General features: G+C 36.4%; 1 protein-coding gene across 1 annotated transcript in view; it reads right to left on the minus strand.

The window, feature by feature from the left end:
- The window catches only part of LOC6039141, a 97,027-nt gene extending 87,701 nt beyond the window's left edge, over positions 1-9,326 (minus strand). Inside the window, exons 1-2 of the mRNA XM_038264690.1 lie at positions 8,446-9,326; positions 2,204-2,634 (exon numbers count right to left, since the gene is read on the minus strand). Of these exons, the coding sequence (XP_038120618.1) occupies positions 2,204-2,214 (11 nt within the window). The 5' untranslated portion in view covers positions 2,215-2,634; positions 8,446-9,326. The remainder of the gene's footprint in view (positions 1-2,203; positions 2,635-8,445) is intronic.
- Positions 9,327-18,887: the final 9,561 nt, after the last annotated feature.

Below are 18,887 nucleotides of genomic sequence, written 5' to 3' on the forward strand. Positions count from 1 at the left end.
AGAAAAAAATGAAAATAAGCTTATAGGAAACAGTTCATCAGGAACGCTTTTCGTACGAGGGGATTCAAATATCAACTCTTACAGAAAAAAAAAGTATTTTAACAGAGATTTTATGGCGAGACTTTTAAAACATCTGGGAAGTATTTCTCGACAATGGCAATAGGTTCTTCAGGAAATATGAAGAACTCACCTCCAAAATCTACAAAAAATGAATAAATTGCAATACTACCTGAAATAAGAACTAAAAAAATAGAGGAGGGTAATTCTCCGCCAACTCACACAGCAGTTGCCCCGACCCCTCTTCGATTTGCGTGAAACTTTGTCCTAAGGGGTAACTTTTGTCCTTGATCACGAATCCGAGGTCCGTTTTTTGATATCTCGTGACGGAGGGGCGGAACGACCCCTTTCATTTTTGAACATGTGAAAAAAGAGGTGTTTTTCAATAATTTGCAGCCTGAAACGGTGATGAGATAGAAATTTGGTGTCAAAGGGACTTTTGTGTAAAATTAGACGCCCGATTTGATGGCGTACTCAGAATTCCGAAAAAACGTATTTTTCATCGAAAAAAACAGTAAAAAAATTTTAAAAATTCTCCCATTATCCGTTACTCGATTGAAAATTTTTTGGAACATGTCATTTTATGGGAAATTTAATGTACTTTTCGAATCTACATTGTCCCAGAAGGGTCATATTTGCATTTAGAACAAAATTTTTCATTTTAAAATTTCGTGTTTATTCTAACTTTGCAGGGTTATTTTTTAGAGTGTAATAATGTTCTACAAAGTTGTAGAGCAGACAATTACAAAAAATTTGATATATAGACATAAGGAGTTTGCTTATCAACATCACGAGTTATCGCGATATTACGAAAAAAAGTTTTGAAAAAGTTGGTCGTCATCGATCATGGCCGTTCATGGTCACCCGCGACAGACACCGACGACGAAACAAAAAGAAACGCAAAAAGTCCGGGCAGCTTTTCCCGATTTCGTGTGAGTTGGTAGAGAATTACACATAAATTCATGTTTTTACGTATAATTTGTTGCAAATTTACATCAAATTGAATTTAAATTTAAATGTTTAATGACGTGCAAAATTGTTACATCATAAATGGTGTATCATTCGGAAATATTTTTTTGTGTGTTGTGCTTGGTGTAATTTCTAAATTTTGATAAAATACACCCACCAACAATTAATTTATTTTTAGTAGAAGATCATAAACTTAGTAAAAAATGAAAATAAGCCTATAGAAAACAGTTCATCATGCACGCTTTTCGTACGAGGGGATTCAAATATCAACTCGACGTCGTCGTGCTATCTTGTCGCACCCGACATTTTGACGTTCCGAGAAAAACGCGTTTTAATGTTTGACCTTGAATATTCAAAAGCGAGAGCACGCAATGTAAACAATAACAAACACGTTTTGTTTGGCTCACCATTCTGTGCATTGTCCCAAAGTTTTGTTGAAGTTGGTTGCTGGAGTCCCGAGTTATAATTACAAATGTTTACGGTAGTCTAGCTTGTACGTGTGACAAACGCATCCTGACTTTCCTGGCCTGAAATCCCTTTGGCCTTTTGTCGCACTTACATCAATTTTTATGGAGTGACAATATAGCACGACAAGATTGAAACTACTTTCATATATAAAGTGACAAAAATGCACGGAGTTTTTTCGGTTTTTGTTGAATATCTCAGGATTGAAATCGAAATTTGGGGATCTGTGAAGGTCAAAAGGTGAGGCATTGTGAGCTGCACAAAATGGCGTTCTTAACTCAATTTGGCCCAAAATGCACGTACGACAAGTTAGCACGATGGCGACGAACTCTTACAGAAAAAAAAGTATTTTAACAGAGATTTTATGGCGAGACTTTTAAAACCTCAGGGAAGTATTTCTCGACAATGGCAATGGTTTCTTCAGGAAATATGAAGAACTCACCTCCAAAATCAACAAAAAATAAATAAATTGCAACACTAAACCTGAAATAAGAACTAAAAAAAATAGAGGAATGTAGTAATTATAAGAACAAAAAGTGTAAAAAATGTGCTCCCGGTCCTTATCCTGACTCCTTCCACAAATTTCAAACCAAATCTACACAAAACTTCTATTCTATAATAATAAATGATTTGAAAGCGGATAATTCATATCATTATTCGAAGAATTGAAATTTTAAGATTTGCCAGCTGCAAAATGCTTATTTTTACTTACCTCGTGAACATTTTGACGTGCTGCTATTAAATCTGCCTAGAAGTTCAATTCTTCCCCGTAAACTTGTTAGTCAACAGAGCACCTAAATCACACTCGAACACTTTTTCATAACTTTCTTATTCGCGCACCCTCCGACGGCTTCCAGTGTTTTATTCCTTCCGTTCATGAACACCAGCACTTTCCACCGCGCCAAAACCCCCTTCAATTTGTCGGCAATCCCGGTAGCTAACATCCACGACGACGACGACGCAACCCTCTAATAACAATAAATTTAAGCTCCATCAGCCGCCCCAACACTGACTTTTAAAAAAAACTAGTCTGACTCTGTGGCAGACAACACCAGCAGTTTCCATTAGGGGTTTCAAGGGTCGATGTGTTCGTGCTCCCGTTGTTGACATCTCTTGTTCAAGAGTCGGGCTTGTGTACCACCACTGGAATGAAGAAAACAAAAAGAAAAACAGAAGATTCATGTTAGTTTGTTTGAGGTTACGTGGGGGGGGGGGACTTTCGTTCGAGATTGAAGGTTGACATAGTACAGCTCTTTGGGTAGCGAGCGACCTCTTCAGGAGCTATGAGGTACAGTTGAACTACGATGGTTTGACGGTTGTCTCACGAAAGATTTTAGTTTGTTGGTATAACAACTGAGTTGCTGTTAGAAGACTCGATCAGAAAGTTTGTAGGTTTTTTTTCTAACATTTTCAAACTATCGAGGATCAACGTTAGCCTAGCCTACCAAAGGGTACCCCAACCTTTTAATGTGTCTCTTTGTACGGTTCGAAATTGTGTTGACAAAATGGATTAGTTAATTTTAATAGCTTACAAGTAGAGCGACTACTTCACCGTGGGGTCTTGGAAAGACGACGGACGTGTCATCTTTGTGAACTCGGCGGAAAACAACTCTATTCCCCAGCCGTGGTTAGTCAAGCTGGTTCCATTTGAATATGTAGTGTGACTTAGAGGTCTTTCGGAGTAGCTACATCCCGTGGTCGTGACTTGGACCCATTGTCTGAAGGTGAATAACTCGAACTCCACACTGACGATGACGCCAATGCAAGTGTTGCAAAAGTCACAGGTTTGTCAAGTTTGCGTTGTCCCGCGCAAATGTCGAGCATGTTGCATCAAGCTAGGACATGGACTAGGTCTGTTGGATTTTTTGCAAGTTAGAAGCGAATAAAGGTTAACATTGTAAAGCCAAATTTTAACCGACTCTGTGTAGATTTTATCCACAATGCGTAAAATAAAAATTTATACGATTTTCAAAAACTACAATTTCGCTTAAAGTTGACCAACTAAACAGTACAGATCTTCCCATGTTGGCCTCTCAAAAACTCTTTCAGAAGTCCCCCCTCCAATTCTAGGTCTCGTTGGCTCCTCCTGGATTACCGTCAGACAACAGACAACAAGAAAAAAAAAACGAGAAGCAAAGCAAATAAAAGCAAATCGTGAGCAACTGTTTGGCTTATTGCTGAAAAATGTTTTTAAATTAAAAATTAGTTCGGATAGTCTCCGCGAGCTCCACAAGCGAACACAATATGGGAAAATGATAGATAACAAAAAACAGAGGGAGGGATGGTGGAAAAAGAGGGTGTAACTCGGTACTCATGGCCACAGGGGTAGGCTCGTCGACGCCACTGCAATGAATGTGGTGGCGAGTTGGAGACCTGTGGGGGAAATTGCGGATAAAAAGAATGGCTGTACTGTAGTGGGCTTCCTATTGGAATGCATGGGAAAATTTTGTTGCAAAGAATGATTCGAAATATTGGTTGGATTTTTTATTAAATTGGCAAGGTACAAGATTTAATTTGAATAAGATTTTTAATCTATTTAGAGTCCTTTAATATAAAAAATCCGGGAACCGTGGTGTAGGGGTAAGCGTGATTGCCTCTCACCCAGTCGGCCTGGGTTCGATCCCAGAAGGTCCCGGTGGCATTTTTCGAGACGAGATTTGTCTGATCACGCCTTCCGTCGGACGGGAAGTAAATGTTGGCCACGGACTAACCAGGTGTAGGAGTCGTCTCCCTGGGTCCTGTCTCGGTGGAGTCGCTGGTAGGCAGTTGAACTAACAATCCAAAGGTCGTTAGTTCGAGTCCCGGGGTAGATGGAAGCTAAGGTGTAAAAGAGGTTTGCAATTGCCTTAACAATCAAGCCTTCGGACACCTAGTTTCGAGTAGGAATCTCGCAATCGAGATCGCCAAGGCAATGCTGTAGAGCGAATAATTTGATTTTTAATATAAAAAATCAGTTATTAACAAAACGGTACCGAAGCAAGTTAAAATCAGTGTAATCTAAAAAGCCATACTACTCCGCATTCTTGCATTCTTTTATGACCATCACTAAAAATACTATGAAAATTTGTATATTCAAACTGATAATGCATATTATCAAAAATGGCGTAAAATGATTATTTAACAACAGTTTAGAGATTTTTTTTTGCACTTTACTTAATTTTCTATCAAAAACATGAATTTTCATCTTCTGATGACAAAATCTTGCAGTTTATAATAAAGCCAAATTTGAAACAGATTTTGCAGCGTTAAAAAAAATAAGAAAATCTATATTAACACATAATTTATCAATTTGTACACCATTTAAGAGATTTTCACGGGATTTTAAATGGTATAACAATCAACAGCAAATTGAATCATTTGATTGAACTCGAGCTTTGTCATAGATTTGTGAAATGTATTTTTTCCCCAAAATTGTTCCAATTTTCAAGTATTCCGAATTTAAAATATGTCTATACTGCTCATGATCGCATAAATGTAACATATGCAAAAACAACAAGCTGATAAAAACGCATTTGAAGTTTGTCCCACACGTTAAGTTTTAACAAATAAACTGAATTTCCTCCTGATTTCTAGAAAAAAGTGCTGGATGTTTGAGGCTTTTCTGAAAAATCACACGATTTTTAACCAAACTTTATCAAAAACTCAAAAGTGATAAAAAATAGTGAATATAGGACATTTTTGCGATCAGGTGCAGTATAACTCTTCAAATTTGTAACGATGTCAATCTGGGGAGATCAAGCATTTGTCTAATTTCCCATAAATCCTATATCAAAACTTATGCGATTGATTTATTGATATGGTTTAAAAATATATAAAAGGTGATGAAATCAGAAATTAAACAGCCCAACAAACTATGGGGGAAATTCTTGTTTAGCAGGTTAAGCACTCGCTCCTAACTCCATCCAATTAGATTGTTCAATATTTAAACAACCAATTTTGAAAAACTTTTCATAAAAAAATTCTTGTTCACTTCTTATAGAGCTATTAATGTGCTTTACACAAGCTGTAATTGAATGTCAAAATGCTGGTATAGCAACATTAGAGGCACGATGGAATTAGACGCTGTTCCCTTACACCATTTGTGTCAAAAAAAAATATGTAAAAAACAATCAATAAAAATACTTATTCAAAAGGTCCACTGTTCTTGCGTCCAAAAATGAGTAAATCTACTAAGTATAAAAATGATCGTAATATCACATCTGGAAGTGGTGACAGATTTTGTGTAGTAAAAAAAGTAGGAACTGGAACTTGAAAATTTCAACATCATTGGTGAATTTCACATTTTTACACATTATTTTGAATAACATTCGCTTAAAAATAGAGGCAATATTCACTCAACCAAATTTACCAACCTCTCAAAATACAATTTTGTTGCTACTGCGTACTCTTAAATGCTGTTATGATAAGCAAAAAATAAATCTTGGGTTAGTTTACAAAGGGTCCTAAGCGTATTTTTTAAGAAGGTTGTTTTCGGTTAGTTCTCGTTCAATTTATGAACTATCAATTTCGAAAATGTTTTAAATACTCTTTAATGAATACAATGGTTAATCTATTTGCATATGACATAAGTCTCGAAGGTCGTGCAGACTAATACGACGTATTGATTACCGTATTACCTAAAGAAATATTCTCACAAAACCGGCCTTATATTTTTGCCTTGTGTGTTCAACAGACTCCTTTATAAATGGAATAAAATAAATCAACATAACTTTATTTTTTTTCTCAGCTAGATCTGATTATTTTTTTATTCAATATGATAACTGTTGCAAATCCATTTATAGTGTCATTTTAGAAATTATGCAACAAAGTCATAAATCTTCTGGCAAAAAATGGATTATTGATTCAACGGAATCCTTCAAGATTTCCATGTTTTTCAAAATAATGTTTACAGTAGCGTGGTTCACGGATATATGAAAAAGACAAAAGTGTTCAATTTCGTTTGCATCAACCGGAATTTTGGAGTACTATGACCCAAAAAGCTAGCCTACAGCCACTGGCTCCATTAGTTCTTCAAATTTAAGACAACACACGGTGTGTTTCCTAGAACAAACTTAAGATAAAAAATGCGGCAAGTCTGATATTTGGCACCATGAAAGAAGGGCTCTTTCCCGACATTTTGCGGGGTCCGGCGAAATATTTCGTGGGGGTCTAGAGTCGAGAGGGTCAACTTTTTTTTTGAAGATTTTTTTTCGATTTTATAGGATTTTTCTTCAGAAAAATCGATGGAAATCGATTTCTTATGAATGTGCCTCAAGCGACTCTAAATTACATATTTGACCTCAAATCAAAAGTTTCCAACCCAAATTTACCAGATTTCTAGCTTAATTTAAAATAACCCCAACATCCAAGCTGGAAACCTCAAAACGACCGAATAAAATTTTTTTCTTTGTACAATTTGTCATAAAAATACAGCAACAGATTGCCCGGATACAAAGAGTCTCTTGAGGCACATTCATAAGAAATTTGATGGATATTAACATGAACCCATCGATTTCTATCGACTTTTCTGAAGAAAAATCCTATAAAATCGAAAAAAAATCTTCAAAAAAAAAGTTGCACTAGACCCCCCGACGAAATATTTCGCCGGACCCCGCAAAATGTCGGGAAAGAGCCCTTCGTTCATGGTACCAAATATCAGACTTGCCGAATTTTTTATCTGAATGTTCTCGGAAAAATATACTTTTCGAGAAAATCGATTTTTAAAGATTGATTGTAAATATTTTCCAAACTAGGAATGATGGAGTCAACTTTTTGAAGCAATCGGATTGTATACTATCGCTGAACAAACGCTCCAAGTTTCAACTAATTTGGTAACATCAGTGAAAAGATACAGTAAATAATGTAATCAAAAATCAGAAAACACGTGTCACAAGTGTGTTTTGAAGGTGAAAAATGTACTACGCGTCACAAGTGTGCACAGAATTCCAATACAAACTAAATTATGCTTGAATCAGTAGTTTGATGGACTTTATCAGTTTATTTTGGAAAACAACGATTGAATTGTATTTAAAAAAATGTGCATCAACATAAATATGTGAAAATAACACAAATTGTCCGAATTTTCCTACAATTTGTATGACGTGTCAAAAGAAAGCACGACCATTGTGATGGGAAATTTGTCTTTGCCACAAGTGTGTATAGAGTTTCCTAAGCCCGAGCTCACGCACACTAGCACCCCATTTGTTTTGCCGGCGGGTACAAAATTTAACCTCAATCTTTTTGGTGTACATACACGCAACACATGCGCACGTAGATAACTCTATTGCGATATCCAGGAAAAAATCCAAAATCGGGTTAAAGCATCTTGTGCTTTGGTTGAGCGTTTTAACAGAAGGCATTACTATAAATACAAGGAGACGAGTTATTCCTTTTAATATCGTCTCTTTATAAAGCATCTTATTTGAGTTTAACAAAACATTATCATTAACTCATTTTCAACCAATACAACAGACGATATCGTAATTTTTAAATAATTAATTTTTTTATGTTGCGTTCGATAACGTTTAATTAATTAAGCATCTCCAAAAGATAAATTCAAGAGAACTTTTTCAAAATGTCTTATGAGCCATCCAACGATGAGAAGACACCTAATTTGTGTAATAATGCTCTGAACATTGAGATAAACAATAAGATTCATGATACAACAAGAACAAGATACTACCGTGGATAACCCCAAAAAATGTGAAGTGTAAATATATGCATGCGGCGCCTTCACACCTTGCCATACTTTCATCCACTAAACCCAGTGTAGTGAAGTCCTTATAGGTTAAAGGAAGACACTAGTGGTTGGTACTAACAATGGTGGCCGGCATCTATAACATCTGAACTAAAGTTGCAAAAGCGATGTTTGCTGTTTCGACTCCAACATTTTAAGTCGAAGTCGTCAAGTTTTAGCAAGTTGTATCAAGATTTTGCAATGGACCTATCTGTGTATCGCATATCCATTTATCGTACCTTGCTTCTTCACGAAACATGATCCTCGATCTGCAATAAGTATCACTATCTTCCTAAATTCGCCAAATCCTTGCCATTGCTGCTGAACACTTCGTTCCAAATATTTTCAGCAACACTTGCTAATTCCACCACTGATCGATAAAAATCACCGTTGCGTGTGTGTATTTGCGATGCGCGTACCACAAACTCTGTTTCTTCTTCACGCAACAACTCTTGACATCAACAACACTGCACCGTCCGTGTCGCCAACCGTCTTCGAGCCCGATCCGGCTCAAACTGGACCGCTTTGCGCTCCGCTCCGCGCTCCACAAAAGTGTTAGACACCAGTAGCAGCACCACTCCAGAACATCACCATCTTCCTTCCCGGAGGGCATCAACTCATTACGCTGCGTAAACAGAACCGATCCCGGCCTGGCTGGCCAGCAGCATGGTCTGAACCGGGGCAACTCTTATTTGTTTTGGCCGATCGTCGACCGGGGCACGTTTCTTCTTGTTTTCTGACACATTTGTACTGTAGCACTAACTAAGCTAACTGAACACTGCTGAACGTTACTGTTGATGCTGCTGCTGCAGACCTGCTAATCAGTAAGGTCAACATTACGGGGCATCCGGAAAATCAGAGCACCGTCGTACCCTCGACTGGTGTCGGGCCCGATATCTGGATCACCTTTCTCCACTCTAATCCGGAGCACTGCACTTTGGGAAGCTTTCCGATGTAGGTTAGCCGCGGTCTTCTTCACCGTCACTTTTGTCACACCTCTAATCCAGCGGTACCGATCGAACTTCCTGATCAACAACAGTGCTGATCAACTTGAGAGAGAGCGCGCGCGCACACACGATCTTCCACAAACGTCAACGTCTCCGCAACGTCGTTCCCCGAGTCGCTTCCAGCGAGTACTGACTTGGCCACAAAGATCACCACCAGCTCGAACCCGCCGTCGTCGTCGGGAAAGGGTTGCCGCGCGAAGAACCGGTTGCGCTGCTCTCGCTCACCTGGACGCGATCAACGGGTGAGCAGTGCGGCTAGCTGATCCTCCAAGGTAGAAGAACGCTGGAAAGAGAGAGAGATCAACAAAGTTCTTCAACGCGCTCCGGTGGTCCCACTCTCGCGTGGTCACTCATCGGGGCGCGGTGATTTACGCCTCGGCGAAGATCACTCACCGGGACAAGTTGTCCCGGAACTCGAGGTGTTCAGAACACTGCTGTTCCGGCGCTGTAAATCCGTATCGTTTAGCATCAACCTGCTCGTGCCAAGCAGGCCGGCCGGCCGGCTACAGACTCCGGTAGATCACGAAATTGATTCATGATCTCGTCGAGACTTTTCCGCTTGCTTCTCCGGCCCCAAGATCTGCATAGGCTAGACCCCGAGATCCCCACGATCGTCGTGGCGTGAACCTCCCGAAAAATCGACGCTCAGACCTATCCAAAGAAGTAGTTTAAATTACACACGCTTTCCGCCGGGAAGATCAACTCACGAATTCTCGGTTTGACGGCGCGGCCTCAAACGCAGGTGTTTAACAGATCGTGAGGGACTGCCGTTGATGCTGCTGCTGCTGCTGATGGGACGCGGAAGATGTGTTTGGCCTGAATTTCGAGAAATGGTGAGCAGGTCCTTGAACCTGAAAACGGAGAAGTGATCGCCCTCGTTGTTTAGAAGAAGAACGGGGCACGCGCCAGCGACGGCAGTGTTGGTCGAGGACGTGACGAGGAAATTATCAGCTCTAGCAACCGAAAGAGGAAAGGGTTCGTCGCGTGCCGTTGAGATGGAGTCTTTTGATTTTGATGACTTTGTTTGTTTATGTTGTATGTTTACGATTTTACTATCTTGTCACATAAAGCCAGCCGATTTTTCAAAATTTGTATGCAATTCAATAATCGTATACGATACATCCAAACCAATGATTGTTGCAAAGCGATTTTATCTCAATGTTTTTGGATTTTATGACATTGAATTGAATCACAATGGCAAATAAATAATAAGATGACCTCACAATCCATGCAGTCTAGCCATCTAGCCAGTGAAGATTTACACTCCCTTCCATAGTGCTTCGAGCCCTCTATAAACAAAGAAATTTAACAAATTAGTTCCAGACTATTCATGCTGAAAATGTCAAAATTAAAAAAAAATGGTAAGGTGGTAGAGATCGTCCAACTTCAAATATACTTTTAACCCAACACTTTGTCAAATACTTACACTAGTACAGTACCGACCGGATTATCTGAAGTCATTGCTAAATTTTACTTCGGATTATCGAACCACGCAAAAATAAATTTTCGTTGCCTTATTTTGGGTCTTTGATCTCAATAGAGATCTGGAAATATGTAATCCAAAATGGGGGCCATCATAGTGGTAGTAGAATATTGAGAAAATCATTTGGTTATGTTACTTCGAATTAGAAAAGAGAAAAAAAAAACATTTCATTCAATTATTCCAAGTTTCTTTAAAGACCTTTCAATGATCGATCTTCTGATAATCGAGGCTTCGGATAGTCGAGTCTTGACTGTACTTATCGACCATAACATTTTTTTAAGAGTTTTTGAACCCCGCAGGCGTGACCGAATGGTTACGCTTTCCGCTTTGTAAGCGAATGATCATGGGTTCGATTCCCATCTGCTCCAGCCTTCCATCGGATGAGGAAGTAAAACGCCGTTCCCCGGCCTCAGTTGTTGTTAGGCCGTTAAGGCATTACAGGTGTAGGAGTCGTCTCCCACGTACAAGGACGAGCAGAAAGAAACTGGCAATGTATGTATACAACAGAAGACTTGAGGGTCGTTAAAATGGATAGTTTTTTTTTTTTAAATTTCTTCCCTCCCTTCTTGTTTGAAAATATATTATCAAAAATCATTTCAAATCTTTATTCTGTGTTGATTAGGAAAAAAATCTGATGACAAGCATGAATATTTGATGAAGAGCAATGCTCTGAGATTTCGGTCATTCGATTTTATTTTGTATTTTTTAATCCGGCTGAAACTTTTTTGGTGCGACCAATATTTCGATTTTTTGAAAAAATAGTGTTGATTCGAAAATTCATAACTCGGTCAAAGATTTTTTGCACAACCTGGAAATTTCGGAAAAGTTGGCATTTTATGTCCCCTAAAACATATCAAAAAATAAAAAAAAATACAAAAAGTGTTTTTTTGCAAATCAAGTTTTAGTCACAAAAAGTTACATAAAAATCAAAAAAAAAATTTTACCGTTTACCATATTTTTTCAGTGTAGTCCTTATCCATACCTACAACTTTGCCAAAGACACCAAATCAATCAAAAAAATCCTTCAAAAGATACAGATTTTTGAAATTTTCATATATAGAGCAATTCCAACTCAAATCAGGAATTTTTCTGATACTTTTGTACCCGACCCTCTTCGATTTCAATGAAACTTTTTAGACATGTTATCCCAGGCCCATATAATCCATTTTTGTGTATATGGAGCCAATAGTACTCGAAAATAACATTTGAGAAGGGCGTAAGGTATTTAAATATTTTTGTATTTTGCAATTTAAAAATTACTGTATCTCGAAGCCATTGCGTCGTATCCAAAAGTGGTCAAAGACAAACTTGTAGAAAATTAGACGGGCTTTCGGAAAAAAATACACTGAAACAAAAAATACACGCCACTTCTATGAGATTTTTTGATTTTTAGGTCTAAACTTAAATTTAAAGGTGTTGTCACGATTTTTTTTCGTTCAAAATTTTTGAGGAAATAGCCTAAGATGTTACAAAAAGACTGACGAAAAATCCAGGATGTTATGTCTCTCCCAAAAAAATACAAAAATCATTTACTAAAACTGTTTTTTTTTAAAGTGGTCTAAACATCAAAATTTTAAAAAAAACCGGTAGTGGGAATCGATTCTCCAGACAATTTTACATAAAAGTCTCCGTATTGACCATTGTCCTATGTCCAATCCTTGGGAAGATACAGCGGTTTTAAAAATAAAAATGTTGATAAAACGGGATTTTTGGTGGTTTTTGGCATTTTCTATAAGACAGACTTGATTTTTCAGTCTCGTAAATATTTTTACCGGAAAGCTCGTCCAATTTCCCATAAGTTTGCCTGTGACAGCTTTTTGATTTAAATCGTTTTTATATTTACGTAATCAAATTTACTATCCAGGTTTCTACCACACTGAAAAAAATATTCTATTTTCAGTTATAAGCAATGTAATTAAGATTATATCTTTAAGCCCTTTTATCCAATTGAAATGCTGTCAAAGGCAAACTTATGGGAAATTGGACGAGCTTTCCGGTAAAAAAGTAAGACTGAAAAACCAAGTCTGTCATATAGAAATTGCCAAAAACCACCAAAAAATCCATTTTTTCATCATTTTTATTTTTAAAACCGCTGTATCTTCATAAGAATTGAACATAGGACAATGGTCAATATAAAGACTTTTATGTAAAATTGTCTGGGGAATCGATTCCCACTATGGGGTTTTTAAAATTTTGACGTTTAGACCACTTTTCAAAAAAACAGTTTTAGTAAATGATTTTTGTATTTTTTTAGGAGAGACATACCATCCTGCATTTTTCGTCAGTCTTTTTGTAACATCTTAGGCTATTTCCTCAAAAATTTTGAACAAAAAAAAATCGTGACAACACCTTTAAATTTAAGTTTTAGACTTAAAAATCAAAAAATCTCATAGAAGTGGCGTGTATTTTTGTTTCAGTGTATTTTTTTCAAAAAGCCCAAGGAGCGGCCGTGGCTGACTGGTCACGGTGTTCGCTTTGTAAGCGAATGGTTCAGGGTTCGATTCCCATCTGCTCCCAACGAGAAAGTATAGGAAATATGTATAAATCTTGAAACTCTGAACATGAACGAAAAATCAAAGTCGTTCGTGTCGGGGTTCGATCCCCCGTCCTTTGGATTGGTAAGCAAAAATGCTAACCACTATGCCATCGCGACTTGGTGAGCTATGACTGGAATTAGGAATACTGTTACCACCATCAACTATATACGCGCTGGGTCCTTGTCCATTTGACAAGGGTTCGGAAGTTCTAAATAACGTTTGAATCTGATTGGTGTAAACGTTCTTCAGGGCGGGGCTTGTCGATAAAGCTGAAGTACCACGCGCTCGGCTAGCCAGCGTAGAAAAGGGTCACCGAAGCTCGGCAGAGCTAACACCTTCCATATGCCTATGCGAGTTATTTGCATGTATAGAATGTAGATCTAATAATACATGGAAACAACTCAATTTGTAAGAAGCGACTGCGTGGTCCCGTTTGGTTGGTTGCACACACACACAGTGTATTTTTTCAGAAAGCCCGTTCAATTTCCTACAAGTTTGTCTTTGACCACTTTTTGATACGACGCAATGGCTTCGAGATACAGTAATTTTTAAATTGCAAAATACAAAAATATTTAAATACCTTACGCCCTTCTTAAATGTTATTTTCGAGTACTATTGGCTCCATATACACAAAAATGGCTTATATAGGCCTAGGATAATATGTCTAAAAAGTTTCATTGAAATCGGAGAGGGTCGGGTACAAAAGTACCAGAAAAATTCCTGATTTGAGCTGGAATTGCTCTATAATTATGGATGAACAGCTGCCAAATTTGTATGGAAAATTATATGGACAAACTAATGATGCAAAATGGCTTCTTTGGGCATACCGAAAGCACCAAACAAAATTTCAGCCGGATTAAAAAATACAAAAATTAGAATTCAAAAAAAAGATCGAATTCGATGCTTAATAAATTCTTATACAGTTTTAAATCTTAGTCTTGCAGAATAAATATGACATGTTTTGAACAATCTGTGTTTACATTCTTATAAGACTTATTGTATAAACCATTTTTTGTTTAATTTTGTTTGCAATAAGAAGATTTTTTCAAACTCGAGTCGTATTTTATCCAACGGGGTTTTCCGAGTTATGTACACAGACGTGCTAAAAAAAATCAAGTTTTGTAGCTAGTAAAATACAACTTAAATTAAAAAATAAATAAGAAAATAAAAGAAAAAAAGAACTTGTTTTTACTAACATTTCCTATATTTTAAATTATATTATTTGTTTTTGTAGTGTCCCAGACTATGACTCTTCGCATTTTTTTTACAATTTAATTGATAATGATGCCTGCAAAAACATGAAAAAAGTCTAAATTTTATGATAGGAGGTGGTAAAATAGGCCAAATACTACCAAAAACAAACATAATCTACACAGAAAAAAATGATGGTAATATTCATCAGGAAATGGTGACAGATTTTGTGGCAAAAAAATGATTAATTTCACCCCACAAAATGGTGAATTTTCATCAGTTTTTTATGAATATTCATCAGGTTCACATTTTTACACAATGGTCTGTAATATTACTCAAAAAAGAGGTAATATTCAACCTACCAAATTTTCAACATTCCAAAATTCAACTTTTTTTTCTGTGTAAAAATGAAACAAGAAAAACATAAAACAAGAGAAGTAAAGTTTTTCGTAGAACAAAAGTTGCTCAAAACGACCGAAAAAAAAAATTGGGCAGTGGAGGGATAACAGAATAAAAGCCGACATGACTTCACATCGTTCGATGATTTTAATTAATTTCCAAGAAATTTGCCAATTAAAACCAAACGTGATGTTATGACAGCTCCAAACCTAATTAGCATATAAGTCAATTTACGTAAACTATTCACGTCACACCGTCCAGGATCTAATTCCACTGTTTTTGTCACAAAATTCAAATGTTCTAATAACGTCGATGATGTGAACCCCTTTTTTGCGAGAGTGTTAATCCTGTTGTTATTTTTTCCAACACAAAGTCGGAGCTTGAAGTTGGAATTCGGGTTCGTTCGCCCCCCTGCGAACCGCACGACATGGGCGTGGCGAACGGCGATGATTGGACGACGAGCAAAAGTCATTCAGGTGTAATAAAAGAATAAAGAAGGGAAACAACACGGTCGTCAGCAGTCGGACCGTCGGACCAACAACAGGTAGGAATGTACCGTCGGCAGCATTTGACCAGTTCAGCTTTTTTTTCTTCTTCAGTTGTATTCATATGGGTTGTGCTGGCCAGAGTAGGGGGACAGTGCCTATTTCGATCACTCATCATCAGCTGTTTCAACATAGTTTTAGTTCATCACTGGCCGTTTTATTTATTGGCAGGAAATTCACTAAAACTCAATTCTGCCGATTGGAACATGTTCGGGGAGCTCAAATCTATCATACCTTGATGAATCTGAAGCGTATTGTTATCAACTTTCCTGATAAAATTTTGAAAAAAAATGTTTGGATAAAATTCATTTAATAAGATATTAGACTATGACACACAAACAAACAAACTCGAACTTTTTGAAAGTTTGGCAGTTTGTCTGCTTTTGTTTATCAGCCTACATACTGTCGTGATCGGGGACTTCTTTTATAATAAAACACAGATATTTTGCAATTAACAAACAACACGTCTTATTCCACACGAATTAACCACAAAACTGATTTGACAATCTTCATTCTCTCTTTCGCCGGCCGCGCGCATCTCGTTGTTTTCTCGCTCGTTGTTCTTTTTTTTTTTTCAATTCAATTCTTTATTAATACATGTAGAGTAAGGACTGCTCCTTTTCAATTACTACAATCAGAATTCAAGAGTGTGTAGCACTTCTTATTATTATATGGCTTTGCCAAACTTAATCACTATCAGCGCTTGTTAATTTCTCATGCCCAACCAATTTATGCATTCTTTTCGAAACTCGATTGGAGAACGAATATTTTTAATAACGACAGGAAGTTGATTCCAATTAGCAACGCCCCTAACAAAAAAGCTTTCATTGTAATGTGATGATCGGTGCTGTGGTATTATGTAATTTCTAGTACGTATACTGCGAGAAATTTGGTGTTTTTCTGCTAAATATCTAGGGGTAGAGGTATTTATAATTTTAAATAAAGTAAGACAGGACCTAAGCTTATAAAAGTTATTAAATGAACAACCAAGTAGATTATGCTGAAGGTGTGAAACCCTAGCATACCTTGATAGATTATAGATGTAACGTACGCACGCGTTTAAGGCGACCCGTAATTTATTTATAGAGTTAGCTGCAGCATTAAGAAAAAGTGCATCACCATACATAAAATGAGGAAGTAAAAGAGATTTAAACAGTCTAAGCTTTGTCTGTATCGGCAACATGCTTGCCGTGATTTTCAAATGCCTAAGGCCGTTGTAAATTTTTCTACATTGGCTGTTTATATGGCAATCCCATTCTAGGTTATTTTGCGTTATTATTCCAATATTTAATGCATTAGTAACATATTCAATGATATTTTGTCCAAGGAAAATTACAGGTAAAGAAGAAACTCGTTTGTTCCGAGAGATGAACATTACTTTGGTCTTAGAAGAATTGATCGGCAAAAAGTTACGGGTAGACCAGCGGAGAATTTCACACAAATCTTCATTTAAAAGCCGTGCCATTTCAGTAACGGTAAGAGAATTTGAGGCTAAATACAATTGAACATCATCTGCAAAAATATGAACCATACAATTCTTAAGAACGGATGGTAAATCGTTTATAAAAAGGGAAAATAAAATTGGACCAAGAATTGAACCTTGCGGTACACCAGAAATGATAACAACAGGGCTAGACAATGTGCAATTAGAAAAAACAGACTGGGTTCTTCCGGTTAAATAAGACTGAATTAATTTTGCTGCTTCTATAGAAAAGTTATATTTTAAAGATAATTTATTGATTAATTTAGAGTGAGAAACACGATCAAAAGCTTTGGAAAAATCTATGAACAATAAAAACGCAACTCCTTTGCGATCTATTATTTTTAATAAATCATCATGTACTTTAAGTAAGGCTGTAGTTGTACTATGTTTAGATCTGAATCCTGATTGAAATTCATGTAAATAATCAAAATTATTCAGATAAGTTTGTATTTGAATTTTCAAAATTTTCTCAAAAACTTTAGAGAGAGCAGGCAAAATACTAATTGGGCGTCAATTATCTAAAGCAAGACTTCTCGGTTTCTTTTTAACCGGAATAATTTTCGCTGACTTCCAAGCTCTTGGGAATTTTGATGTTGAGATGGCTAAATTGAAAATATACGTTATTTTATCTACAACTAAAGGTAATATCAGCTTAATAAATTTAAGAGGTATTTGGTCAAGACCGATTGCGTCAGACTTAACAGCACTAAGTGCTAGAATAACATCAACTGTTTCTACTGTTGAAAATTTGAATCCATTATGATTAGGCAGCAAGGTACGAGGAGAGGAATTATCTTGTGTAAAATTAGAACTAAAATAATCATTAATTTCATCATTAAAATTCAAAAATTTCTCTGTTCGCGGTTGTTTACTTTTGACATTTATTACTTTGAGTTTTTTCCATAAAGTTTTGCTTGTTTCTGTAGTGTTTAACTGGTTAGAAACGTATTTTGACTTGGCAATATTAATTAAATTAGTTACCCTATTCCGAAGCATCTTAAATTCATCAAACCTTAAGGTACTTCTATCCGCTTTCCATAAACCATAAGCCAAATCCCTTTCAATCATAGCTTTATTAATTTCGTTGTTAAACCATGGATTTTGTTTTGGCATATATTTACACAAAGGAACGAATTTTTCGAAAAGTTTTTTAATATTAACATTAAAAACATCAAGAGCAATTTCAGGATCTGTAATTGAAAACAAGAGATCCCAATTTATAGAAGCCACAGCATGATCTAAAGCTGGCAAATTTATTTTGTTATAATTCCTAAATAAATTGTAGGTTTTTGTTTTTGATATATTTAGATTTAAAGTTGAGAAGATTATGTCATGTCTTGAGAAACAGGAAGCAGAAACTTGGTTAAATTTAAGAACAAAATTTGGATCATTTGTTAAAAGAAGATCAATCATTGAACTTCCTCCATAATGAAAATGTGTAGATAGTGTATTTATGCAATTTAATCCATATGTGTCAGTAACATTTAGAAAATTGTCTGTATGAGCACATGATTTTCTGATGTCTGTATTGAAATCACCTATAAGTATAATTTTATTGTAATTTAAAGAATGATCAGCTAATTTTTGAGAGAGAACAGTTGAACAATCAACTCTTGGAGGATTATAAAAAACACCAAGTAAAACTTTTTCTCCTGCGATTTCAATTTCAAGAATTATGAATTCAGTTATATTATTTGCATCATTTTTAGAACATGACAAAATTTTACAGTGTATGTTTGTTTTAAAATACACACAAATACCACCTCCACGAGTTTGCTGGTTCCTATCATGCCTAATCAATTCGTAACCATCAATGGATATCAATTCGTCTTCAATTTTATCTGTAAGCCAAGTTTCAGTTACACAAATAATGTTTGCTTTACTATTGGTAAAGCATAGCTTAAATTCTTCAAACTTGCTCAAATTTCTCGCACATAAACTTTGGATATTCAGATGGCATATGTTGAGCTTATCAGATTCCATTGCACAGTTCATCACAATACGTGGAATGGACGCGTTTTGATTTGCATTCGGGG

Source organism: Culex quinquefasciatus, chromosome 3 (genome assembly GCF_015732765.1).
Source record: "Culex quinquefasciatus strain JHB chromosome 3, VPISU_Cqui_1.0_pri_paternal, whole genome shotgun sequence".
NCBI lineage: Eukaryota > Metazoa > Arthropoda > Insecta > Diptera > Culicidae > Culex > Culex quinquefasciatus.